This window comes from Oncorhynchus mykiss, chromosome 23 (assembly GCF_013265735.2).
Source record: "Oncorhynchus mykiss isolate Arlee chromosome 23, USDA_OmykA_1.1, whole genome shotgun sequence".
Classification (NCBI taxonomy): Eukaryota; Metazoa; Chordata; class Actinopteri; order Salmoniformes; family Salmonidae; genus Oncorhynchus; species Oncorhynchus mykiss.
Genome location: NC_048587.1, coordinates 2,928,789 through 2,956,075, shown reverse-complemented (window position 1 = coordinate 2,956,075; position 27,287 = coordinate 2,928,789). Strand labels below are relative to the sequence as shown.

At 46.1% G+C, this 27,287-nt stretch overlaps 1 protein-coding gene across 1 annotated transcript in view; it reads left to right on the top strand.

Annotated features, from left to right (window-relative positions):
- LOC110531337 (phytanoyl-CoA hydroxylase-interacting protein-like) overlaps positions 1-23,507 on the top strand; it is a 30,956-nt gene extending 7,449 nt beyond the window's left edge. Inside the window, exons 2-5 of the mRNA XM_036960370.1 lie at positions 1,753-1,949; positions 15,549-15,723; positions 18,766-18,883; positions 22,004-23,507. Coding sequence (XP_036816265.1) covers positions 1,753-1,949; positions 15,549-15,723; positions 18,766-18,883; positions 22,004-22,547 — 1,034 coding nt within the window. The 3' untranslated portion in view covers positions 22,548-23,507. The remainder of the gene's footprint in view (positions 1-1,752; positions 1,950-15,548; positions 15,724-18,765; positions 18,884-22,003) is intronic.
- Positions 23,508-27,287: the final 3,780 nt, after the last annotated feature.

The window sequence follows — 27,287 nt, the reverse complement described above, 5'->3', positions numbered from 1 at the left end:
ACAGTGAGCTATACCCCATACCATTCTGTTACTACATACCACTTACAGTGAGCTATACCCCATACCATTATGTTACTACATACCACTTACAGTAGGCTATACCCCATACCATTATGTTACAACATACCACTTACAGTAGGCTATACCCCATACCATTCTGTTACTGCATACCACTTACAGTAGGCTATACCCCATACCATTATGTTACTACATACCACTTACAGTAGGCTATACCCCATACCATTCTGTTACTACATACCACTTACAGTAGGCTATACCCCATACCATTCTGTTACTACATACCACTTACAGTAGGCTATACCCCATACCATTCTGTTACTACATACCACTTACAGTAGGCTATACCCCATACTATTATGTTACTACATACAACTTACAGTGAGCTATACCCCATACCATTCTGTTACAACATACCATTTACAGTTGGCAATACCCCATATCATTCTGTTACTACATACCACTTACAGTAGGCTATACCCCATACCATTCTATTACTACATACCACTTACAGTAAGCTATACCCCATACCATTCTGTTACTACATACCACTTACATTAGGCTATACCCCATGCCATTCTGTTACTACATACCACTTACAGTAGGCTATACCCCATACCATTATGTTACTACATACCACTTACAGTAGGCTATACCCCATACCATTCTGTTACTACATACCACTTACAGTAGGCTATACCCCATACCATTCTGTTACTACATACCACTTACAGTAGGCTATACCCCATACTATTCTGTTACTACATACAACTTACAGTGAGCTATACCCCATACCATTCTGTTACAACATACCATTTACAGTTGGCAATACCCCATATCATTCTGTTACTACATACCACTTACAGTAGGCTATACCCCATACCATTCTATTACTACATACCACTTACAGTAGGCTATACCCCATACCATTCTGTTACTACATACCACTTACATTAGGCTATACCCCATACCATTCTGTTACTACATACCACTTACAGTAGGCTATACCCCATACCATTCTGTTACTACATACCACTTACAGTAGGCTATACCCCATACCATTCTGTTACTACATACCACTTACAGTGAGCTATACCCCATACCATTCTGTTACTACATACCACTTACAGTAGGCTATACCCCATACCATTCTGTTACTACATACCACTTACAGTAGGCTATACCCCATACCATTCTGTTACTTTTGTTACATCTGCCCCTGCCACGCCCTCTACTTCTCATCCTGTGTTTCCCTATCCTGCCGCCACTCCCCCAGGGTTCTCTCTCTCTCTCTCTCTCTCTCTCTCTCTCTCTCTCTCTCTCTCTCTCTCTCTCTCTCCCTCTCTCTCTCTCTCTCTCTCTCTCTCTCTCTCTCGATCTCTCTCTCCCTCTCTCTCTCTCTCTCTTTGTTTCTCTCTCTGTGTATCTCTCTCTCTATGTCTCTCTCTCTCTCTCTCTCTCTCTCTCTCTCTCTCTTTCTCTCTCTCTCTCTCTCTCTCTCTCTCTCTCTCTCTCTCTCTCTCTCTCTCTCTCTCTCTCTCTCTCTCTCTCTCTCTCTCTCTCTCTCTCTCTCGGTGTATCTGACTGTGTGAGTGGAGACAGGTGTGCTGGAGGCAGAGCAGATCCCCAACAGCTGCAACTTGTAAGCATGTTGATCTCCTCTCCCTCTCTCTAATGCCTTTATTGATTTATTTACTATTTGTTGACTGTGTTGTCTACTTCCTGTGTTGACAGGAGACAACTCTCAGGACAGCAGCATCGTGGAAAAGGAGGATCTTCCTGTTCCTCAGAACGTCAAGATCACCAACATCACCTGTGACTCCTTCAAGATCAACTGGGACATGGACTGTAGAGCCAAGGACCACATCACTAACTACTTCATAGACCTCAACAAGAAGGAGCACAATAACTCCAACAAGTTCAAACACAAGGTTAGATACAGTCCATCATATAGTTCAAACACAAGGTTAGATACAGTACATTATACAGTACATTGTTCAGACATGCTTCAGGGCTGTACGGTAATATACACATATACATATATGTATGTATACACCTTATATATGTATACACCTTAGCCAAATACATTTAAACTCAGTTTTTCACAATTTCTGACATTTAATCCTAGTAAAACATTCCCTGTCTTAGGTCAGTTAGGATCACCACTTTATTTTAAGAATGTGAAATGTCAGATAGTAGAGAGAATTATTTATTTCAGCTTTTATTTCTTTCATCACATTCCCAGTGGGTCATAGGTTTACATACACCCAATTAGTATTTGGTAGCATTTCCTTTAAATTGTATAACTTGGGTCAAACGGTTCAGGTAGCCTTCCACAAGCTTCCCACAATAAGTTGTGTGAATTTTGGCCCATTCCTCCTGACAGAGCTGGTGTAACTGAGTCAGGTTTGTAGGCCTCCATGCTCGCATACGCTTTTTCAGTTCTGCCCACGAATGGTCTATGGGATTGAGGTCAGGGCTTTGTGATGGCCACTCCAATACCTTGACTTTGTTGTCCTTAGGTCATTTTGCCACAACTTTGGAAGTATGCTTGGGGTCATTGTCCATTTGGAAGACCCATTTGTGACCAAGCTTTAACTTCCTGACTGATGTCTTGAGATGTTGCTTCAATATATCCACATAATTTTCCTACCTCATGATGCCATCTATTTTTGTGAAGTGCACCAGTCCCTCCTGCAGCAAAGTACCCCCACAACATGATGCTGCCACCCCCGTGCTTCACAGCTGGGATGGTGTTCTTCGGCTTGCAAGCCTCCCCCTTTTTCTTCCAAACATTACAATGGTCATTATGGCCAAACAGTTCTATTTTTGTTTTTTTTCATTTTCATTTCTCCAAAAAGTGCAACCTTTGTCCCCATGTGCAGTTGCAAACCGTAGTCTGGCTTTTGATGGTGGTTTTGGAGTAGTGGCTTCTTCCTTGCTGAGTGTCGATATAGGACTCATTTTACTGTGGATATAGATACTTTTGTACCTGTTTCCTCCAGCATCTTCACAAGGTCCTTTGCTGTTGTTCTGGGATTGATTTGCACTTTTCGCACCAAAGTACGCTCATCTCTAGGAGACAGAACGCGTCTCCTCCCTGACCGGTATGACGACTGCGTGGTCCCATGTTGTTTATACTTCCGTACTATCGTTTGTACAGTTGAACACGGTACCTTCAGACGTTTGGAAATTGCTCCCAAGGATGAACCAGACTTGTGGAGGTCTACAATTCTTTTTCTGTGGTCTTGACTGATTTCTTTACATTTTCCCATGATGTCAAGCAGAGGCACTGAGTTTGAAGGTAGGCCTTGAAATACATCCACAAATACACCTCCAATTGACTCAAATTATGTAAATTAGCCTATCAGAAGCTTCTAAAGCCATGACATAATTTTCTGGAATTTCCCAAGCTGTTTAAAGGCACATTCAATTTAGTGTATGTAAACTTCTGACTCACTGGAATTGTGATACAATGAATTATAAGTTAAATAATCTGTCTGTAAACAATTGTTGGAAAAATTGCTTGTGTCATGCACAAAGTATAGTTTTATATATTAAACTGCTCCGGCTATTCAACAAGTTCTGCTCTCCTGCGTTTGACTTCCCTGCCACCAGTTACGCACTCCTTACAGAATTCCCGACCTACTATGGAATCAGCAGGAACAGGTGCCCCTGGTATAGGGGTCGAGGAGCGCATCCAGGAGCAAGCGAAAGTAATCCACCATCTCGGCGCCATCATGGATCAAGTTATCCAGACCCTGGACCGTTGGGAGAGACAGGGAGGTCCTCCAGCGCCTTCAACAACGCAACCCGAACCTCTACTACTCACTCCTCCTGCAACCAGTCCCAGTGCGATGCGTCTTGCCCTTCCCGGGGAGTATGATGGGACGGCGGCACGGTGCCAGGGTTTCCTGTTACAGCTGGACCTATACCTGGGCACCGTTTACCCGGCTCCCTCGGGAAGGGAGATGGTGTCCGCCCTCATCTCGTGCCTCTCAGGGAGATCTCTGGAGTGGGCCAACGGTATGTGGGGAGAAGGAGAAGCGGCGTCGGAGGACTTCACAGAGTTCACCCGCCGTTTCCGGGCGGTCTACAACCACCAGCACAAGGGTAGAGTGGTGGGTGAGCGCCTCTTCCAGCTGAGGCAGGAGACGAGGAGCACCCAGGAGTTGGCCCTGGAGTTTAGGACCCTGGCTGTCGGCGTGGGATGGAACGATATGGCCCTGATCGACCACTACCGTTGCAGTCTGCGCGAGGACGTCCGTCAGGAGTTGGCCTGCAGAGACACCACCCTCACATTGGATCAGCTGGTGAACCTTTCCATCCGGCTGGACAACCTGCTGGCTACCCGCGGACGTTCAGATCGGGGTCTGGTGGTTCCATCCCCTCGCACCCCCTCTCCTGAACCTTTGGAGCTGGGAGGGGCGGTGACCGGAGGGGAGACCGGAGGGGGTTCCAGTTTGTGCAACATCTGTGGCCGCAGAGGGCACACTGCCGGTCGGTGCCGGGTTGGTCCCTCTGGGGGTCGAGGCAGGAGGCAGGGCACTCTGGCGTCACCCCAGGTGAGTCTGCACCACTCTCACCCAGAGTCCTCTGTTGTCCAACTGTTTGTACCTGTTTGTTTACCTGATTTCCCCCCGCATTCCCAGCATAAGGCGCTTGTCGATTCAGGCGCAGCTGGGAATTTTATTGACAGAGCGCTCGCTCTTAGTTTAGCGATCCCCATTATTCCTGTGGTTAGACCTTTCCCAGTTCACGCTCTGGATAGTCGACCATTGGGGTCCGGGCTAATCAGGGAAGCCACTATCTCCCTGGCCATGGTGACGCAGGGGAGTCATGAGGAGAGAATCAGTGTCTTTCTCATTGACTCTCTTGCGTTTCCCGTGGTACTGGGCCTTCCCTGGTTGTCTCATCATGACCCCACCATTTCATGGCAACAGAGGGCTCTCACGGGGTGGTCGCAAGAGTGCTCAGGGAGGTGTGTAGGGATTTCTGATGATGCTACTACGGTGGAAAGTCCAGACCAGGTCCCCACTGTGGACATCCTCCCCGAATATGCCGATTTGGCTCTCGCCTTCTGTAAAAAGAAGGCGACTCAATTACCACCCCATCGACGGGGGGATTGTGCGATAAATCTCCTGGTGCACTTCCCAGGAGTCACATGTATCCCCTGTCGCAAGCGGAGATGGTGGCTATGGAGACATATGTCTCCAAATCCCTGCCAGGGGTACATTCGGTCCTCCACTTCACCCGTCTCCTCAAGTTTATTTTTTGTGAAGAAGAAGGATGGAGGTCTGCGCCCATGGTCTCAAACAAATCACGGTGAGGCTCAGTTACCCGCTATCTCTTATTGTCACGGCGATTGAGTCAATTCAAGGGGCACGCTTCTTCACAAAACTGGATCTCAGGAGCGCATACCACCTGGTGCGCATCCGGGAGGGAGACGAGTGGAAGATGGTGTTTAGTACCACCTCAGGGCATTTTGAGTACCTCGTCATGCCGTACGATTTGATAAATGCTCCATCAGTCTTCCAATTCTTTGTAGACTAGATTTTCAGGGACCTGCACGGGCAGGGTGTAGTGGTGTATATCGATGACATTTTGATATACAGTTCAAGGGGGCCGAAAGTATTCGGCCCCCTTGAACTTTGCGACCTTTTACCACATTTCAGGCTTCAAACATAAAGGTATAAAACTGTATTTTTTGTGAATAATCAACAACAAGTGAGACACAATCATGAAGTGGAACAACATTTATTGGATATTTCAAACTTTTTTAACAATTTAAAATTGGGCGTGCAAAATTATTCAGCCCCTTTACTTTCAGTGCAGCAAACTCTCTCCAGAAGTTCATTGAGGATCTCTGAATGATCCAATGTTGACCTAAATGACTAATGATGATAAATACAATCCACCTGTGTGTAATCAAGTCTCCGTATAAATGCACCTGCACTGTGATAGTCTCAGAGGTCCGTTAAAAGCGCAGAGAGAATCATGAAGAACAAGGAACACACCAGGCAGGTCTGAGATACTGTTGTGAAGAAGTTTAAAGCCGGATTTGGATACAAAAACATTTCCCAAGCTTTAAACATCCCAAGGAGCACTGTGCAAGTGATAATATTGAAATGGAAGGAGTATCAGACCACTGCAAATCTACCAAGACCTGGCCGTCCCTCTAAACTTTCAGCTCATACAAGGAGAAGACTGATCAGAGATGCAGCCAAGAGGCCCATGATCACTCTGGATGAACTGCAGAGATCTACAGCTGAGGTGGGAGACTCTGTCCATAGGACAACAATCAGTCGTATATTGCACAAATCTGGCCTTTATGGAAGAGTGGCAAGAAGAAAGCCATTTCTTAAAGATATCCATAAAAAGTGTTGTTTAAAGTTTGCCACAAGCCACCTGGGAGACACACCAAACATGTGGAAGAAGGTGCTCTGGTCAGATGAAACCAAAATTGAACTTCTTGGCAACAATGCAAAACGTTATGTTTGGCGTAAAAGCAACACAGCTCATCACCCTGACCACACCATCCCCACTGTCAAACATGGTGGTGGCAGCATCATGATTTGGGCCTGCTTTTCTTCAGCAGGGACAGGGAAGATGGTTAAAATTGATGGGAAGATGGATGGAGCCAAATACAGGACCATTCTGGAAGAAAACCTGATGGAGTCTGCAAAAGACCTGAGACTGGGACGGAGATTTGTCTTCCAACAAGACAATGATCCAAAACATAAAGCAAAATCTACAATGGAATGGTTCAAAAATAAACATATCCAGGTGTTAGAAAGGCCAATTCAAAGTCCAGACCTGAATCCAATCGAGAATCTGTGGAAAGAACTGAAAACTGCTGTTCACAAATGCTCTCCATCCAACCTCACTGAGCTCGAGCTGTTTTGCAAGGAGGAATGGGAAAAAATGTCAGTCTCTCGATGTGCAAAACTGATTGAGACATACCCCAAGCGACTTACAGCTGTAATCGCAGCAAAAGGTGGCGCTACAAAGTATTAACGTAAGGGGGCTGAATAATTTGTTAAAAAAGTTTGAAATATCCATTAAATGTTGTTCCACTTCATGATTGTGTCCCACTTGTTGTTGATTCTTCACAAAAAAATACAGTTTTATATCTTTATGTTTGAAGCCTGAAATGTGGCAAAAGGTCGCAAAGTTCAAGGGGGCCGAATACTTTCGCAAGGCACTGTACTCCACTACACGCGCCAAGCATGTTTCTTTGGTGCGCAGTGTACTTGGATGACTGTTGGAGCATGACCTGTACGTCAAGGCTGAGAAACGCCTGTTCTTTCAGCAAGCCGTCTCCTTCCTAGGGTATCGCATTTCCATATCAGGGGTGGAGATGGAGAGTGTGTCATGTATTGTCATATTATGTCTTGTTCCTGTTCTTTCTCTTCACTTCGTCTCCCTCTGCTGGTTGTATTAGGTTACCTTCTCTTCCTCTCCTTCTCCCAGCTGTTCCTCATCTTCTCTAAACTACCTCGTTCACCCTTTTCCCACCTGTTCCTTTTTTCCCTCTGATTAGGTCTCTATTTCTCTCTCTGTTCCTGCTGCTGTCTTTGTCAGATTCTCGTTTGAGTTTCTCATGCCAGAACCAAACTATCGTCTCGTTTGCTTCACCCTTGTCCCGTCCTGTCGGAATCTGCCTGTTCATCTGATGCTACGTGTGATCAGGTACCTCTGTCCTCTACGACCCGCGCCTACCCAGAGAGACCAGCAGTCTGTCGCCGCTAACCCAGCTATTCTCCTCTGCTGCTAAGAAGGGGACTCTAACCCAGCTATTCTCCTCTGCTGCTAGAAGGGGGACTCTTCTGTAAATATCAGATGGACTTTATGATTCATTTATCGCCCTCTCTGCGGGTTGTCTATTTTGCCATTATATACATCTGAAGAGGATCTATGTCTTCCCTGTGTTTTGACATTAAAGGACTCTGTTTTTGTTAAACCGCTTTTGGGTCCTCACTCACGTGCATACCAGAAGAATCTGACCAAGAATGGACCCAGCGACTTCGGATCCTCTCCACTCAGCCGTCGAGATCCAGGGAGCGATGCTAGGCAGACACGAGCAGGAATTGTCTGCTGCTCGACATGCCGTTGAGACCCTGGCCGCCCAAGTCTCCGACCTCACAGAACAGATTCACCATCTCCGCCTCGATCCACCGGCCACTTCCAGGGCTTTCGAATCTCCGGAGCCCAGAATCAATAACCCGCCGTGTTACTCTGGGGAGCCCACTGAATGCCGCTCGTTCCTCACCCAGTGTGATATTGTGTTTTCTCTCCAGCCCAACACTTACTCCAGGAGCACAGCTCGTATCGCCTACGTCATATCTCTCCTTACTGGACGGGCTCGTGAGTGGGGCACGGCAATCTGGGAGGCGAGGCCTGAGTGTACTAACCAGTATCAGGACTTTAAGGAGGAGATGATACAGGTTTTTGATCGTTCTGTTTTTGGGGAGGAAGCTTCCAGGGTCCTGTCTTCCCTATGTCAGGGTAATCGATCCATAACAGATTACTCTATTGAGTTTCGCACTCTTGCTGCCTCCAGTGACTGGAACAAGCCGGCTTTGCTCGCTCGTTTTCTGGAGGGTCTCCGCGCGGAGGTAAAGGATGAGATTCTCTCCCGGGAGGTTCCTTCCAGCGTGGATTCCTTGATTGAACTCGCTATTCGCATAGAGCGACGGGTTGATCTTCGTCACCGAGCTCGTGGAAAGGAGCTTGCGTTCTCCGTTGCCCCCCTCTCCGCATCACTACCATCTTCCTCCGCCGGCTCGGGTGCTGAACCTATGCAGCTGGGGGGTATCCGCATCTCGACTAAGGAGAGGGAGCGCTCTTCCTCCGCACCGGTCGTATGATTGTAGTATTGATCTCCTTCCGGGAACCACTCCCCCCCCGGGGTAGACTATACTCTCTGTCGGCTCCCGAACGTAAGGCTCTCGAAGATTATTTGTCTGTAGCTCTTGACGCCGGTACCATAGTCCCCTCCTCCTCTCCCGCCGGAGCAGGGTTTTTTTTTGTTAAGAAGAAGGACGGGTCCCTGCACCCCTGCATAGATTATCGAGGGCTGAATGACATAACAGTGAAGAATCGTTATCCGCTCCCTCTTATGTCTTCAGCCTTCGAGATCCTGCAGGGAGCCAGGTTTTTCACTAAGTTGGACCTTCGTAACGCTTACCATCTCGTGCGCATCAGGGAGGGGGACGAGTGGAAAACGGCGTTTAACACTCCATTAGGGCACTTTGAATACCGGGTTCTTCCTTTCGGCCTCGCTAACGCTCCAGCTGTCTTTCAGGCATTAGTCAATGACGTCCTGAGAGACATGCTGAACATCTTTGTTTTCGTTTACCTTGACGATATCCTGATTTTTTCACCGTCACTCCAGATTCATGTTCAGCACGTTCGACGTGTCCTCCAGCGCCTTTTAGAGAATTGTCTTTTTGTGAAGGCTGAGAAGTGCACTTTTCATGCCTCCTCCGTCACATTTCTCGGTTCTGTTATTTCCGCTGAAGGCATTAAGATGGATCCCGCTAAGGTCCAAGCTGTCATTGATTGGCCCGTTCCTAAGTCACGCGTCGAGCTGCAGCGCTTTCTCGGCTTCGCGAATTTCTATCGTCGTTTCATCCGTAATTTCGGTCAGGTGGCAGCTCCTCTCACAGCCCTTACTTCTGTCAAGACGTGCTTTAAGTGGTCCGTTTCCGCCCAGGGAGCTTTTGATCTCCTCAAGAATCGTTTTACATCCGCTCCTATCCTTGTTACACCTGACGTCTCTAGACAGTTCGTTGTCGAGGTTGACGCGTCAGAGGTGGGCGTGGGAGCCATTCTTTCTCAGCGCTCCCTCTCTGACGACAAGGTCCACCCTTGCGCGTATTTTTCTCATCGCCTGTCGCCGTCGGAACGTAACTATGATGTGGGAAACCGCGAACTGCTCGCCATCCGCTTAGCCCTAGGCGAATGGCGACAGTGGTTGGAGGGGGCGACCGTTCCTTTTGTCGTTTGGACTGACCATAGGAACCTTGAGTACATCCGTTCTGCCAAACGACTTAATGCGCGTCAGGCTCGTTGGGCGCTGTTTTTCGTTCGTTTCGAGTTCGTAATTTCTTATCGTCTGGGCTCTAAGAACACCAAGCCTGATGCTTTATCTCGTCTCTTCAGTTCTTCAGTAGTCTCCACTGACCCCGAGGGGATTCTCCCTGAGGGGCGTGTTGTCGGGTTGACTGTCTGGGGAATTGAGAGGCAGGTAAAGCAAGCACTCACTCACACTCCGTCGCCGCGCGCTTGTCCTAGGAACCTTCTTTTCGTTCCCGTTCCTACTCGTCTGGCCGTTCTTCAGTGGGCTCACTCTGCCAAGTTAGCCGGCCACCCCGGCGTTCGAGGTACGCTTGCTTCCATTCGCCAGCGTTTTTGGTGGCCCACTCGGGAGCATGACACGCGTCGTTTCGTGGCTGCTTGTTCGGTCTGCGCGCAGACTAAGTCCGGTAACTCCCCTCCTGCCGGCCGTCTCAGATCGCTTCCCATTCCCTCTCGACCGTGGTCTCACATCGCCTTAGATTTTATCACCGGACTGGCTTCGTCAGCGGGGAAGACTGTTGTTCTTACGATTGTCGATAGGTTCTCTAAGGTGGCTCATTTTATTCCCCTCGCTAAGCTCCCTTCTGCTAAAGAGACGGCACAAATCATCATCGAGAATGTTTTCAGAATTCATGGCCTTCCGTCAGACGTCGTTTCGGACAGGGGTCCACAATTCACGTCTCAATTTTGGAGGGAGTTTTGCCGTTTGATTGGGGCTTCCGTCAGTCTCTCTTCCGGCTTTCACCCCCAGTCTAACGGTCAAGCAGAACGGGCCAATCAGACTATTGGTCGCATCTTACGCAGTCTTTCTTTTCGTAACCCTGCGTCTTGGTCAGAACAGCTCCCCTGGGCAGAATACGCCCACAACTCGCTTCCTTCGTCTGCGACCGGGCTATCTCCTTTTCAGAGTAGCCTCGGGTACCAGCCTCCGCTGTTCTCGTCTCAGTTCGCCGAGTCCAGCGTCCCCTCCGCTCAGGCTTTTGTCCAACGTTGCGAGCGCACCTGGAAGAGGGTCAGGTCTGCACTTTGCCGTTATAGGGCGCAGACTGTGAGAGCCGCTAATAAGCGTAGAACTAAGAGTCCTAGATATTGTCGCGGTCAGAGAGTTTGGCTCTCCACTCAGAACCTTCCCCTTAAGACAGCTTCTCGCAAGTTGACCCCGCGGTTCATTGGTCCGTTCCGTATTTCTCAGATCATTAATCCTGTCGCAGTGCGACTTCTTCTTCCGCGATATCTTCGTCGCGTCCACCCGGTCTTCCATGTCTCCTGTGTTAAGCCCGTTCTTCGCGCCCCCGCTCGTCTTCCCCCCCCCCATCCTTTGTTGAGGGCGCACCTATCTACAGGGTCCGTAAGATTTTGGACATGCGTCCTCGGGGCCGTGGTCATCAGTACCTAGTGGATTGGGAGGGGTACGGTCCTGAGGAAAGGAGTTGGGTTCACTCTCGGGACGTGCTGGACCGTTCGCTGATCAATGATTTCCTCCGTTGCCGCCAGGTTTCCTCCTCGAGTGCGCCAGGAGGCGCTCGGTGAGTGGGGGGGTACTGTCATGTATTGTCATATTATGTCTTGTTCCTGTTCTTTCTCTTCACTTTGTCTCCCTCTGCTGGTTGTATTAGGTTACCTTCTCTTCCTCTCCTTCTCCCAGCTGTTCCTCATCTTCTCTAAACTACCTCGTTCACCCTTTTCCCACCTGTTCCTTTTTTCCCTCTGATTAGGTCTCTATTTCTCTCTCTGTTCCTGCTTCTGTCTTTGTCAGATTCTCGTTTGAGTTTCTCATGCCAGAACCAAACTATCGTCTCGTTTGCTTCACCCTTGTCCCGTCCTGTCGATATCTGCCTGTTCATCTGATGCTACGTGTGATCAGGTACCTCTGTCCTCTACGACCCGCGCCTACCCAGAGAGACCAGCAGTCTGTCGCCGCTAACCCAGCTATTCTCCTCTGCTGCTAAGAAGGGGACTCTTCTGTAAATATCAGAAGGACTTTATGATTCATTTATCGCCCTCTCTGCGGGTTGTCTATTTTGCCATTATATACATCTGAAGAGGATCTATGTCTTCCCTGTGTTTTGACATTAAAGGACTCTGTTTTTGTTAAACCGCTTTTGGGTCCTCACTCGTGCATAACAGAGTGACCGCATTTCAGCCGTGCGTAATTGGCCGACTCCCACCACGGTAAAGGAGGTGTAGTGGTTCTTAGGGTTTACCAATTACTACCGGAGATTTACCCAGGGTTTTGGTCAGGTGGCTGCTCCCATTACCTCACTGCTGAAGGGGGGTCCTGTACGTCTGCAGTGGTCAGTTGAGGCGGACAGGGCTTTTGGGCAACTAAGGGCTTGGTTTACCTTGGTGCCCGTGCTGGCCCATCCGGATCCCTCTTTGGCGTTCATAGTAGAGGTGGATGCGTCCGAGGCTGGGATAGGAGCGGTGCTCTCTCAGCACTTGGGTAAGCCACCGAAGCTCCGCCCCTGTGCCTTCTTCTTGAAGAAGCTCAGCCAGGCGGAGCAAAACTATGACGTGGAGGACCGGGAGCTGTTGGCTGTCATCAAGGCCTTGAAGGCGTGGAGACATTGGCTTGAGGGGGCTAAACACCCTTTTCTCATTTGGACTGACCACTGCTATCTGGAGTACATGCGGGCAACGAGGAGACTGAACCCTCGCCAGGCAAGGTGGGCCATGTTTTTCACCCGTTTTGTTTTCACCCTTTCGTACAGACCAGGCTCCCAGAACGTTAAGGCTGACGCACTGTCCCGGCTATATGAGACAGAGGAGTGGTCCATGGATCCCACTCCCATACTCCCCCGCCTCTTGCTTGGTGGCGCCGGTAGTATGGGAGCTGGACGCGGACACTGAGGGGGAGCGGGCTCTGCACGTGATGCCCGCTCAATGTCCGCGTCCAGCTCCCACACTGAGCGTCTGTACGTTCTGTCTGCTGTCCACGACCGGCTGATCTATTGGGGCCACACGTCACCCTCCTCTGGTCATCCTGGGATTGGTTGGACGGTGCGCTGTCTTAGTGGGAAGTACAGGTGGCCCACTTTGGCTAAAGATGTGAGGGTTTATGTTTCCTCCTGCTCGGTGTGCGCCCAGCGTAAGGCTCCTAGGCACCTGCCCAGAGGTAAGTTTACAACCCTTACCCGTTCCACAACGGCCGTGGTCGCACCTGTTGGTGGATTTCATAACCGATCTTCCACCTTCACAGGGTGACACCACGATCCTGGTTGTTGTGGATCATTTTTCTAAGTCCTGTCGTCTCCTCCCTTTGACGGCCCTACAGACTGTGGAGGCCCTGTTTACTCACGTCTTCCGGCACTATGGAGTGCCTGAGGATATAGTGTCTGATCGGGGTCCCCAGTTCACTTTGAGAGTCTGGAGAGCGTTCATGGAACATCTGGGGGTCTCGGTCAGCCTTACCTCAGGTTTTCACCCCAAGAGAAACGGGCAGGTGGAGAGAGTTAACCAGGATGTGGGTAGGTTTCTGAGGTCTTATTGCCAGGACCGGCCTGGGAACTGGGCAGCGTTTGTGCCCTGGGCAGAGATGGCCCAGAACTCACTCCGCCACTCCTCCACTAACTTCTCTCCTTTCCAGTGTGTATTGGGGTATCAGCCGGTTCTGGCTCCTTGGCATCAGAGTCAGAACGAGGCTCCTGCGGTGGATGACTGGTTCTGGCGTTTCAGGATGTCTCCACTAAGCTGGTTGTCTGTCTCTGTATTTCCGGATGTCTCCACTAAACTGAGTGTCTCTATTTTTCAGGATGTTCCTAATTAGCTGGCTGGTTGTCTTTCCCTGTGTTCCAGGATGTCCCCACTAAGCTGGTTGTATGCTTCTGTTTCAGGATGTCCCCACTAAGCTGGTTGTCTGTCTCTGTGTTTCAGGATGTCCCCACTAAGCTGGTTGTCTGTCTCTGTGTTTCAGGATGTCCCCACTAAGCTGGTTGTCTGTCTGTGTTTCAGGATGTCCCCACTAAGCTGGTTGTCTGTCTCTGTGTTTCAGGATGTCCCCACTAAGCTGGTTGTCTGTCTCTGTGTTTCAGGATGTCCACACTAAGCTGGTTGTCTGTCTCTGTGTTTAAGGATGTCCCCACTAAGCTGGTTGTCTGTCTGTGTTTCAGGATGTCCCCACTAAGCTTCTTGTCTGTCCTTGTGATTCAGGATGTTTCCACTAAGCTGGCTGGTTGTCTTTCCCTATGTTTCAGGATGTCCCCACTACGTTGCTTGTCTGTCTCTGTGTTTCAGGACGTCCCAATTACATTGGTTTTCTGTCCCTGTTTAAGGATGTTCCCACGAAGCTGGTTGTTGGTCTCCATTTTTCTGGATGTCTCCTCTAAGCTAGATGTCTGTCCATTCGTTTCAGGATGTCCCCACTAAGCTTGTTGTTAGTTCTTGTGTTTCAGCACTAAGTCTGCTGGCTGCCTGTCCCTGTGTTTCAGGATGTCTCCACTAAGCTGGCTGTCTGTCCCTGTGTTTCCGGATGTCTCCACTATAATGGCTGCCTGTCCCTGTGTTTCAGGATGTCCCCACTAAGCTGGCTGTCTGTCCCTGTGTTTCAGGATGTCCCCACTAAGCTGGCTGTCTGTCCCTGTGTTTCAGGATGTCCCCACTAAACTGGCTGTCTGTCCCTGTGTTTTCGGATGTCTCCACTATAATGGTTGTCTGTCCCTGTATTTCAGGATGTCCCCACTAAGCTGCTGGCTGCCTTTCCCTGTGTTTCAGGATGTCCCCACTAAACTGGCTGTCTGTCCCTGTGTTTTCGGATGTCTCCACTATAATGGTTGTCTGTCCCTGTATTTCAGGATGTCCCCACTAAGCTGCTGGCTGCCTTTCCCTGTGTTTCAGGATGTCCCCACTAAACTGGCTGTCTGTCCCTGTGTTTTCAGATGTCTCCACTATAATGGTTGTCTGTCCCTGTGTTTCAGGATGTCCCCACTAAGCTGGTGGCTGCCTTTCCCTGTGTTTCAGGATGTCCCCACTAAGCTGGTGGTTGCCTTTCCCTGTGTTTCAGGATGTCCCCACTAAGCTTGTTGTTAGTTCTTGTGTTTCAGCACTAAGTCTGCTGGCTGCCTGTCCCTGTGTTTCAGGATGTCCCCACTAAACTGGCTGTCTGTCCCTGTGTTTTTGGATGTCTCCACTATAATGGCTGCCTGTCCCTGTGTTTCAGGATGTCCCCACTAAGCTGCTGGCTGCCTGTCCCTGTGTTTCAGGATGTCCCCACTAAGCTGCTGGCAGCCTGTCCCTGTGTTTCAGGATGTCTCCACTATAATGCTTGTCTGTCCCTGTGTTTCAGGATGTCCCCACTAAGCTGGTGGCTGCCTGTCCCTGTGTTTCAGGATGTCCCCACTAAGCTGCTGGCTGCCTGTCCCTGTGTTTCAGGATGTCCCCACTAAACTGGCTGTCTGTCCCTGTGTTTTTGGATGTCTCCACTATAATGCTTGTCTGTCCCTGTGTTTCAGGATGTCCCCACTAAGCTGGTGGCGAAGGTGGTGCCACTGCCCATGACAGTGAGAGGCCACTGGTTCCTGAGCCCCAGGACAGATTACACTGTAGCTGTCCAGACTGCCTCCAAACAGAGTGACGGGAACTATGCTGTCTCTGAATGGAGTGAGATCATCGAATTCTACACTGCAGGTGAAAACAAGGGGAGGAGCGAGGGGGTGAGAAACAGAAAAGAAAGAGTGATGAAATAGAGAGAAACAGGAGAGGGAGTGTATGAAGATGTAGAGAGCTGGTGGGAGAATTACAGAGAGCTGGTGGGAGAATTACAGAGAGCTGGTGGGAGAATTACAGAGAGCTGGTGGAAGAATTACAGAGAGCTGGTGGGAGAATTACAGAGAGCTGGTGGGAGAATTACAGAGAGCTGGTGGGAGAATTACAGAGAGCTGGTGGGAGAGAGAGTTTAATTAAGTGAATAACCATGTCAATGAGCAGAGAGACAGCTGATGGTTTAGAGTTAAATAGCAGCAGAGATGTGACAGTGATTTCTTGATGGAGGACTAGAATAGCACCAAAGTCATCGTCATTGAGGCAGACGGCTCCAGTCCTCCAGGGTCACAACAACCAACTGACAATCAACTGGCAACCAACTTGCACCCAACTGACAACCAAATTACAACTTCCTCAGGTTTTAATCCCCTGTGGAATGGAAAAAGTGCAAGTTTGGTCTGTTTCAGGCAGACCACAATAGTCCCTGTGCCCAAGAACAACCTGCCTAATTGACTACATACCCGTAGCAATCACGTCCGTAGCCATGAAGTGCTTTGAAAGGCTGGTAATGACTCACATAAACACCATTATCCCAGAAACCCTAAACCCACTCCAATTTGCATACTGCCCAAACAGATCCATAGATAATGCAATCTCTACTACACTCCACACTGCCCTTTCCCACATGGACAAAAGGAACACTTATGTGAGAATGTTATTCATTGACCACAGCTCAGCGTTCAACACCATAGTACCCTCAAAGCTCATCACTAAGCTAAGGATCCTAGGACTAAACACCTCCCTCCACAAATGGATCCTGGACTTTCTGACTGGCCGCCCCCAGGTGGTGAGTAACACATCTGCCACGCTGATCCTCAACACTAGAGCTCCCCAGGGGTGAGTGCTCAGTCCCCTCCTTGTTCCCCCACGACTGCATGGCCAGGCACGACTCTAACACCATCATTAAGTTTGCAGACGACACAACAGAACACAACAGTCTCATCACCGACAACGACGAGAATGCCTATAGGGAGGAGGTCAGAGACTTGGCCGGGTGGTGCCAGAATAACAACCTCTCCCTCAACGTAACCAAGACTAAGGAGATGATTGTGGACTACAAGAAAAGGAGGACCGAGTACACCCCCATTCTCTTCGATGGGGCTGTAGTGGAGCAGATTGAGATCTTCAAGTTCCTTGGTGTCCACATCACCAACAAACTAGAATGGTCCAAACACACCAAGAGGGTCGTGAAGAGGGCATGACAAAGCCTATTCCCCCTCAGGAAACAAAAAAGATTTGGCATGGGTCCTGAGATCCTCAAAAGGTTCTACAGCTGGAGCCTCCCGGGTGGCGCAGTGCTCTAGAGTGCATCGCAGCGCTAGCTGTGCCTCCAGAGACTCTGGGTTCGCGCCCAGGCTCTGTCGCAGCCGGACCAGGGATTGTTTGGCCAGTAGGGATATCCTTGTCTCATCGCGCACCAGCGACTCCTGTGGCGGGCCAGGCACAGTGCACGGTGTTTCCTCCGGGTTGGATGCGCTCTGTGTTAAGAAACAGTGCGGCTTGGTTGGGTTGTGTTTCGGAGGACGCATGGCTTTCGACCTTTGTCTCTCCCGAGCCCGTACGGGAGTTGTAGCGATGAGAGTAGTAACCACTAATTGAGGGTAAAAATACAAAAAAAAATTATAAAAAGGTTCTTCAGCTGCACCGTCGAGAGCATCCTGGTTGCATCACTGCCTGGTACGGCAATTGCTCAGCCTCCGACCGCGAGACACTTCAGAGGGTAGTGCGTATGGCCCAGTACATCACTGGGGCTAAGCTGCCTGCCATCCAGGACCTTTACACCAGGCGGTGTCAGAGGAAGACCTAAAAATTGTCAAAACCCCAGTCATAGACTGTTCTCTCTACTACAGCATGGCAAGGGGTACCGGAGTGCCAAGTCTAGGACAAAAAGGATTCAACAGTTTTTATCCCCAAGCCATAAGACTCCTGAACAGGTAACCAAATGGCTACCCGGACTATTTGCATTGTGTGCCTCCCCTTCAACCCCTCTTTTACACTGCTGTTACTCTCTGTTTATCATATATGCACAGTCACTTTAACTATACATTCATGTACATACTACCTCAATTGGGCCGACCAACCAGTGCTCCCGCACATTGGCTAACTGGGCTATCTGCATTGTGTCCTGCCACCCACCACCCGTCAACCCCTCTTTACATGTACATACTACCTCAATCAGCCTGACTAACCGGTGTCTGTATGTAGCCTCACTACTGTATATAGCCTCTCTACTGTATATAGCCTCTCTTCTGTATATAGCCTCTCTACTGTATGTAGCCTCTCTACTGTATATAGCCTCTCTACTGTATATTGCCTCTACTGTTTATAGCCTCTCTACTGTATATAGCCTCTCTACTGTATATAGCCTCTCTTCTGTATATAGCCTCTCTACTGTATATAGCCTCTCTACTGTATATAGCCTCTCTACTGTATATTGCCTCTACTGTATATAGCCTCTCTACTGTATATAGCCTCTCTACTGTATATAGCCTCTCTTCTGTATATTGCCTCTACTGTATATAGCCTCTCTACTGTATATAGCCTCTCTACTGTATATAGCCTCTCTACTGTTTATAGCCTCTCTACTGTATATAGCCTCTCTACTGTATATAGCCTCTCTTCTGTATATAGCCTCTCTACTGTATATAGCCTCTCTACTGTATATAGCCTCTCTACTGTATATAGCCTCGCTACTGTTTTTCACTGTCTTTTTACTGTTGTTTATATTTCTTTACTTAGCTATTGTTCACCTAATACCCTTTTTGCACTATTGGTTAGAGCCTGTAAGTAAGCATTTCAATGTAAGGTGAAATTACAGTTAGAGCCTGTTGTATTCGGCGCACGTGACAAATAAACTTTGATTTGATTTGATTCAAATAACTATTATTATTTGTATTTTTTCCCCAGACTACTCTACTGTGCATCTGATACAGTTGCTGGAGAAGGCCGAGGTGATAGCTGGTAGGATGTTGAGATTCTCAGTGTTTTATCGGAACCAGCAGAATGACTACTTCAATAAAACGAGGTACATACAGCATTTTCTCTCAACTTTTAAAAGCTGAACAGCTTTCTATTGGTAACGAGAGAGTAGATGGTAGTATTGAATTGATACTAGTATTGGTAATAGTGTTGATAATAGTATTGGTAATAGTGTTGATAATAGTATTGGTAATAGTATTGTATTCATCATAGTATTTGATAATAGTATTGTATTGATAATTGTATTTGGTAATAGTATTGCATTTCTAATAGTATTGGTAATAGTATTGGTAATAGTATTGTATTTCTAATAGTATTGATAATAGTATTGTATTCATAATAGTATTGCTAATAGTATTGTATTCTTAATAGTAATCTTACTAGTATTGTATTCATAATAGTATTGTATTGGTAATAGTATTGTATTCATAACAGTATTGGTACTATAATAGTATTCATAATAGTATGTTATTCATAATAGTATTGTATTCATACCAGTATTGGTATCAGCATTGGTAATAGTATTGTATTCATAATAGTACCGGTAATAGTATTGGCAATTGTATTGTATTGCTAATAGTATTGTATTCTTAATAGTAATCTTACTAGTATTGTATTCATAATAGTATTTTATTCATAATAGTATTGTATTCATACCAGTATTGGTATCAGCATTGGTACTAGTAGTGTATTCTTAATAGTATTGTATTCATAATAGTATCGGTAATAGTATTGTATTCATAACATAATTGGTATCAGTAATGGTACTAGTATTGTATTCTTAATAGTATTGGTAATATTATTGTATTCATAATAGTTTTGTATCGATAATAGTATTGGTAATAGTATTGTATTGGTATTCATAACAGTATTGGTACTATAATAGTATTCATAATAGTATAGGTAATAGTATTGTATTGATAATACTATTATATTCATAACAGTATTGGTACTATAATAGTATTCATAATAGTATAGGTAATAGTATTGTATTGATAATACTATTGTATTCATAACAATATTGGTAATAGTATTGTACATAGTATTATATTCATAACAGTATTGGCAATAGTATTGTATTGATAAGAGTATTTGCAATAGTATTGTATTGATAATAGTATTGTATTAGTAACAACATTGGTAATAGTATTGGTACTAGTATTGTTTTTCATAATAGTATTGGTAATAGTATTGGCAATTGTATTGTATTGGTAATAGTATTTGGTAAAAGTATTGTATTGGTAAAAGTATTGTATTGATAATAGTATTGTATTCATAATAGTATTGGTAATAGTATTGTATTGGTAATAATATTGGTAAAAGTATTGGTAATAGTATTGGTAAAAGTATTGGTAATAGTATTGCATTCATAATGGTTTTGGTAATAGTATTGTATTGGTAATAGTATTGTATTTATATAATAGTATTGGTAATAGTATTTGGTAATAGTATTGTATTGATAATAGTCTTGTTAAAAGTATTGTATCGGTAATACTATTGTATTGATAATAATATTGGTAATAGTATTGTATTGGTAGTAGTATTGTATTGATAATAGTATTGTATTGATATTAGTATAGGTAATAGTATTGTATTGGTAGTAGTATTGTATTGATAATAGTATAGGTAATAGTATTGTATTGGTAGTAGTATTGTACTCTTATTAGTATTGGTAGTAGTATTGTATTCATAATAGTATTGATAATAGTGTTGGTAGCCAGTAGGGCTCAGGTCCTAGGGCTCAGGTCCTCCGAGAGAGAGAAAGAAAGAGAGAAAGAGAGAATTAGAGAGAGCATACTTAAATTCACACAGGACACCAGATAAGACAGGAGAAGTACTCCAGATATAACAAACTGACCCTTGCCCCCCGACACATAAACTACTGCAGTATAAATACTGGAGGCTGAGACAGGAGGGGTCAGGAGATACTGTGGCCCCATCCGATGATACCCCCGGACGGGGCCAAACAGGAAGGATATAACCCTACCCACTTTGCCAAAGCACAGCCCCCACACTACTAGAGGGATATCTTCAACCACCAACTTACCATCCTGAGACAAGGCTGAGTATAGCCCACAAATATCTCCACCACGGCACAACCCAAGGGGGGCGCCAACCCAGACAGGAAGATCACATCAGTGACTCAACCCACTCAAGTGACGCACCCCTCCTAGGGACGGCATGAAAGAGCACCAGTAAGCCAGTGACTCAGCCCCTGTAATAGAGTTAGAGGCAGAGAATCCCAGTGGAAAGAGGGGAACTGGCCAGGCAGAGACAGCAAGGGCGGTTCGTTGCTCCAGAGCCTTTCCGTTCACCTTCACACTCCTGGGCCAGACTACACTCAATCATATGACCCACTGAAGAGATGAGTCCTCAGTAAAGACTTAAAGGTTGAGACAGAGTCTGCGTCTCTCACATGGGTAGGCAAACCATTCCATAAAAATTGAGCTCTATAGGAGAAAGCCATGCCTCAAGCTGTTTGCTTAAAAATTCTAGGGACAATTAGGAGGCCTGCGTCTTGTGACCGTAGCGTACGTGTAGGTATGTACGGCAGGACCAGATCGGAGAGATAGGTAGGAGCAAGCCCATGTAATGTTTTGTAGGTTAGCAGTAAAACCTTGAAATCAGCCCTTGCCTTGACAGGAAGCCAGTGTAGAGAGGCTAGCACTGGAGTAATATGATCCATTTTTTTGGTTCTAGTCAGGATTCTAGCAGCTGTATTTAGCACTAACTGAAGTTTATTTCGTGATTTATCCGGGTAGCCGGAAAGTAGAGCATTGTAGTATTCTAACCTAGAAGTAACAAAAGCATGGATTAATTTTTCTGCATCATTTTTGGACAGAAAGTTTCTGATTTTTGCAATGTTACGTAGATGGAAAAAAGCTGTCCTTGAAACAGTCTTGATATGTTCTTCAAAAGAGAGATCAGGGTCCAGAGTAACGCCGAGGTCCTTCACAGTTTTATTTGAGACGACTGTACAACCATTAAGAGTAATTGTCAGATTCAACAGAAGATCTCTTTGTTTCTTGGGAGAGCAGAGTTCTGTTCTGTTGTAGACTCAGAGTTCTGTTCCCTTGCTGATTGTCTGTCTCTGTGTTTGATTGTGTTTGCATGCTGGTTGATTAACGTGGTCTGGTGTGGTGATAAGCCCCTCTTGTGGTTCCAGAGAGACACAGGACAACCGGATGCTCCCGACTGTAAAGGACAACAGTGGCAGCCACGGCTCTCCCATCAGTGGCAAGCTGGAAGGCATCTACTTCAGCTGCAACACGGAGTTCAACACAGGCAAGCCCCCCCAGGACTCCCCCTACGGACGCTACCGCTTCGAGATCCAGGCCGAGGTCCTTTTCAACCCCAAGACCAACCTGTACTTTGGGGACTTCTACTGCATGTACACAGCCTACCACTACGTGATCCTGGTGCTGGCCCCAGAGGGCTCCCCAGGGGACCGATTCTGTAAGGGCCGCCTCCCGGCGCTGGACATCTTAGACAACTGCTTCCTGACATGCACCCAGGAGGAGGAGGAGGGGGGGCGGCTGGTGTTCCACCACGCCCAGGATGTGATTCTCGAGGTGATTTACACCGAACCCGTGGACCTGGCCCTAGGCAGCGTGGAGGAGATCCAAGGACACCAGCTCAGTAGCATGTCCACCATCAATGCTAAGAAGGACCCCAGTTGTAAGACCTGCAACATCAGCGTGGGACGCTAACCAGCAAACAGTGGGGAGGGAGGGGGCGTTGCTACGAGGTCCCTGCAGTTCTACGGAAAATAATACTTCTCTAACCCTATTGGCTGTGGTGATTCTCTAATCCTATTGGCTGTGGTGATTCTCTAACCCTATTGGCTGTGGTGATTCTCTAACCCTATTGGCTGTGGTGATTCTCTAACCCTATTGGCTGTGGCGATTCTCTAACCCTACTGGCTGTGGTGATTCTCTAACCCTACTGGCAGTGATGCTTCTCTAACCCTATTGGCTGTGGTGATTCTCTAACCCTATTGGCTGTGGTGATTCTCTAACCCTATTGGCTGTGGTGATTCTCTAACCCTACTGGCAGTGATGATTCTCTAACCCTATTGGCTGTGGTGATTCTCTAACCCTATTGGCTGTGGTGACTCTCTAACCCTACTGGCTGTGATGATTCTCCAACCCTACTGGCTGGTGTGACTCTCTAACCCTATTGGCTGTGGTGATTCTAACAGTCATATTATACATATTAACAGTCTAACAGTCATATTATACAGGTGCAATGTAATGATATGCCAAAGGTAACAACACCTTGACCAAGCTGCTAGAAACAAGCCGTGGTAACAGCTTCAACAAGGCATAATGGATTAGTATTACGTAACATGGTCTTGTAATGGAATGTGATTTCTGGATGATTCTACGGTAGTGATTAAATCCGATCGTGGGTTATAGGTATTGCGGTTTTTAAAGACAAGTTCCTATGGAGCTGACATATCCAGCGTTTACAGTGAATGGGATCTCCACGAATGAAGGAACAATACCTATAACCCGCAATGGGATTGAATCCCAGCCTGAAGCATGGCAGGTTGCAGCATTACACTGATGTCAGTCTGATGTCTTCACATCCTCGTTGTTGTCTGATGGGTTCTGTGTTATATGTGTTGCAATCATTAACAGAAACCACATTATCCTGTGTTCAACATAATAAACATCACAAAACAAAGATAGAAAATGTTATTTTTACTGTATAAAAAATAAGTGAACCAGACTTTGATCATAGCCAAAGGATAGATTAGAAACATTCTAAACAGAATAACTGTTAAGTCAGTAAATGCTAAATCAGTGTGTGGTAAAGCTAACATTCAAACTGGTAAGTCAGTAAATGCTAAATGAGCATGTGGTAAAGCTAACATTAAAACTGGTAAGTCAGTAAATGCTAAATGAGCATGTGGTAAAGCTAACATTAAAACTGGTAAGTCAGTAAATGCTAAATGAGCATGTGGTAAAGCTAACATTCAAACTGGTAAGTCAGTAAATGCTAAATCCGTGTGTGGTAAAGCTAACATTCAAACTGGTAAGTCAGTAAATGCTAAATGAGCATGTGGTAAAGCTAACATTAAAACTGGTAAGTCAGTAAATGCTAAATGAGCGTGTGGTAAAGCTAACATTAAAACTGGTAAGTCAGTAAATGCTAAATGAGCATGTGGTAAAGCTAACATTAAAACTGGTAAGTCAGTAAATGCTAAATGAGTGTGTGGTAAAGCTAACATTCAAACTGGTAAGTCAGTAAATGCTAAATGAGTGTGTGGTAAAGCTAACATTCAAACTGGTAAGTCAGTAAATGCTAAATGAGCGTGTGGTAAAGCTAACATTCAAACTGGTCGTGTATCAGAGGATGTGTACAACAGATCCTGACCAAGACACATGATCGGATAGAAATGTGTCACATTTAACCACAGCTGACTGTAGCACAACAATTCAACAGCTGATGTTGGTTGTCATGCAGAGACACAAAACAAGAGTGAATTCTACTGCAGTCAACTGTTACAATCTGACATGGTTCTGATTGTGGATTCTTGATGACAGGGCAGGCTTGCACAGAGTTGAATTTTGAGCCATTTATAGCGGTGTCTCATGCCGTACACACTTAGAAAACAAGGTGCTATCTAGAACCTAAAATGGATCTTAAGCTGTCCCCTTTAAAGAAACCTTTTGGTTCCAGGTAGAAACCGTTTTGGTTCCAGGTAGAACTATTTTGGTTCCAGGTAGAACTATTTTTGTTCCAAGTAAACTCTTTTGGTTGCAGGTAGAACCCAGAACTCTTTTGGTTCCAGTTAGAACTCTTTTGGTTCCAGGTAGAATCTTTTGGTTCCAGGTAAACTATTTTGGTTGCAGGTAGAACCCATAACTCTTTTGGTTCTAGGTAGAACTCGTTTGGTTCCAGGTGAAACTCTTTTGGTTGCAGGTAGAACCCTTTTGGTTGCAGGTAGAACCCTTTTGGTTGCAGGTAGAACTCTTTTGGTTCCAGGTAGAACTCTTTTGGTTCCAGGTAGAACCCTTTTGGTTGCAGGTAGAACCCTTTTGGTTGCAGGTAGACCTATTTTGGTTGCAGGTGCAGCTCGTTTGGTTCCAGGTAGAACCCTTTTGGTTGCAGGTAGAACTATTTTGGTTGCAGGTAGAACCCTTTTGGTTGCAGGTAGAACCCATAACTATTTTGGTTGCAGGTAGAACCCATAACTCCTTTGGTTGCAGGTAGAACCCTTTTGGTTGCAGGTAGAACTCTTTTGGTTGCAGGTAGAACCCATAACTATTTTGGTTGCAGGTAGAACCCATAACTCCTTTGGTTCCAGGTAGAACCCTTTTGGTTGCAGGTAGAACCCATAACTATTTTGGTTGCAGGTAGAACCCATAACTCCTTTGGTTGCAGGTAGAACCCTTTTGGTTGCAGGTAGAACCCATAACTCATTTGGTTGCAGGTAGAACCCTTTTGGTTCCAGGTAGAACTCTTTTGGTTGCAGGTAGAACCCCTTTGGTTGCAGATATAACTCTTTTGGTTGCAGGTAGAACCTATAACTCCTTTGGTTGCAGGTAGAACTCTTTTGGTTCCAGGTAGAACTATTTTGGTTGCAGGTAGAACTCTTTTGGTTGCAGGTAGAACTCTTTTGGTTGCAGGTAGAACTCTTTTGGTTGCAGGTAGAACCCATAACTCCTTTGGTTGCAGGTAGAACCCTTTTGGTTGCAGGTAGAACTCTTTTGGTTGCAGGTAGAACTCTTTTGGTTGCAGGTAGAACCCATAACTCCTTTGGTTGCAGGTAGAACCCTTTTGGTTGCAGGTAGAACTCTTTTGGTTGCAGGTAGAACTCTTTTGGTTCCAGGTAGAACTATTTTGGTTCCAGGTAGAACTATTTTGGTTGCAGGTAGAACCCTTTTGGTTGCAGGTAGAACTCTTTTGGTTGCAGGTAGAACTCTTTTGGTTCCAGGTAGAACTATTTTGGTTCCAGGTAGAACTATTTTGGTTGCAGGTAGAACTCTTTTGGTTCCAGGTAGAACTCTTTTGGTTGCAGGTAGAACTCTTTTGGTTCCAGGTAGAACTATTTTGGTTGCAGGTAGAACTATTTTGGTTGCAGGTAGAACTCTTTTGGTTGCAGGTAGAACTCTTTTGGTTCCAGGTAGAACTCTTTTGGTTGCAGGTAGAACTCTTTTGGTTCCAGGTAGAACTATTTTGTTTCCAGGTAGAACTCTTTTGGTTGCAGGTAGAACTCTTTTGGTTCCAGGTAGAACTATTTTGGTTCCAGGTAGAACTCTTTTGGTTCCAGGTAGAACTCTTTTGGTTCCAGGTAGAACTATTTTGGTTGCAGGTAGAACTCTTTTGGTTCCAGGTAGAACTCTTTTGGTTCCAGGTAGAACTATTTTGGTTGCAGGTAGAACTCTTTTGGTTGCAGGTAGAACTCTTTTGGTTCCAGGTAGAACTCTTTTGGTTGCAGGTAGAACTCTTTTGGTTCCAGGTAGAACTATTTTGTTTCCAGGTAGAACTCTTTTGGTTGCAGGTAGAACTCTTTTGGTTGCAGGTAGAACTATTTTGGTTCCAGGTAGAACTCTTTTGGTTCCAGGTAGAACTCTTTTGGTTCCAGGTAGAACTATTTTGGTTGCAGGTAGAACTCTTTTGGTTGCAGGTAGAACTCTTTTGGTTCCAGGTAGAACTCTTTTGGTTGCAGGTAGAACTCTTTTGGTTCCAGGTAGAACTCTTTTGGTTCCAGGTAGAACTATTTTGTTTCCAGGTAGAACTCTTTTGGTTGCAGGTAGAACTCTTTTGGTTGCAGGTAGAACTATTTTGGTTCCAGGTAGAACTCTTTTGGTTCCAGGTAGAACTATTTCCACAGACGATGCAATCGCCTGCACACTGCCCTATCCCATCTGGACAAGAGGAGTGCCTATGTAACAATGCTGTTCATTGACTACAGCTCAGCATTTTAATTTAAAAAAAGAAAAGTATTTCACCTTTATTTAACCAGGTAGGCCAGTTGAGAACACCTTTATTTAACCAGGTAGGCCAGTTGAGAACACCTTTATTTAACCAGGTAGGCCAGTTGAGAACACCTTTATTTAACCAGGTAGGCTAGTTGAGAACACCTTTATTTAACCAGGTAGGCTAGTTGAGAACACCTTTATTTAACCAGGTAGGCCAGTTGAGAACAAGTTCTCATTTACAACTGAGGCCGGGCCAAGATAAAGCAAAGCAGTGAGACACAAACATACAGTCAATAACACAATAGAAAAATCTATTTACAGTGGGTGCAAATGTAGAAGAGTAGTGAGGTAAGGCAATAAATAGGCCATAGAGGTGAAATAATTACGATTTAGCATTAACACGGGAGTGATAGATGTGCAGATGATGATGTCCAAATAGATATACTGGGGTGCAAGAGGAAAATAACAATATGGGGATGAGGTAGTTGGGTGGGCCATTTACAGATGGGCTGTGTA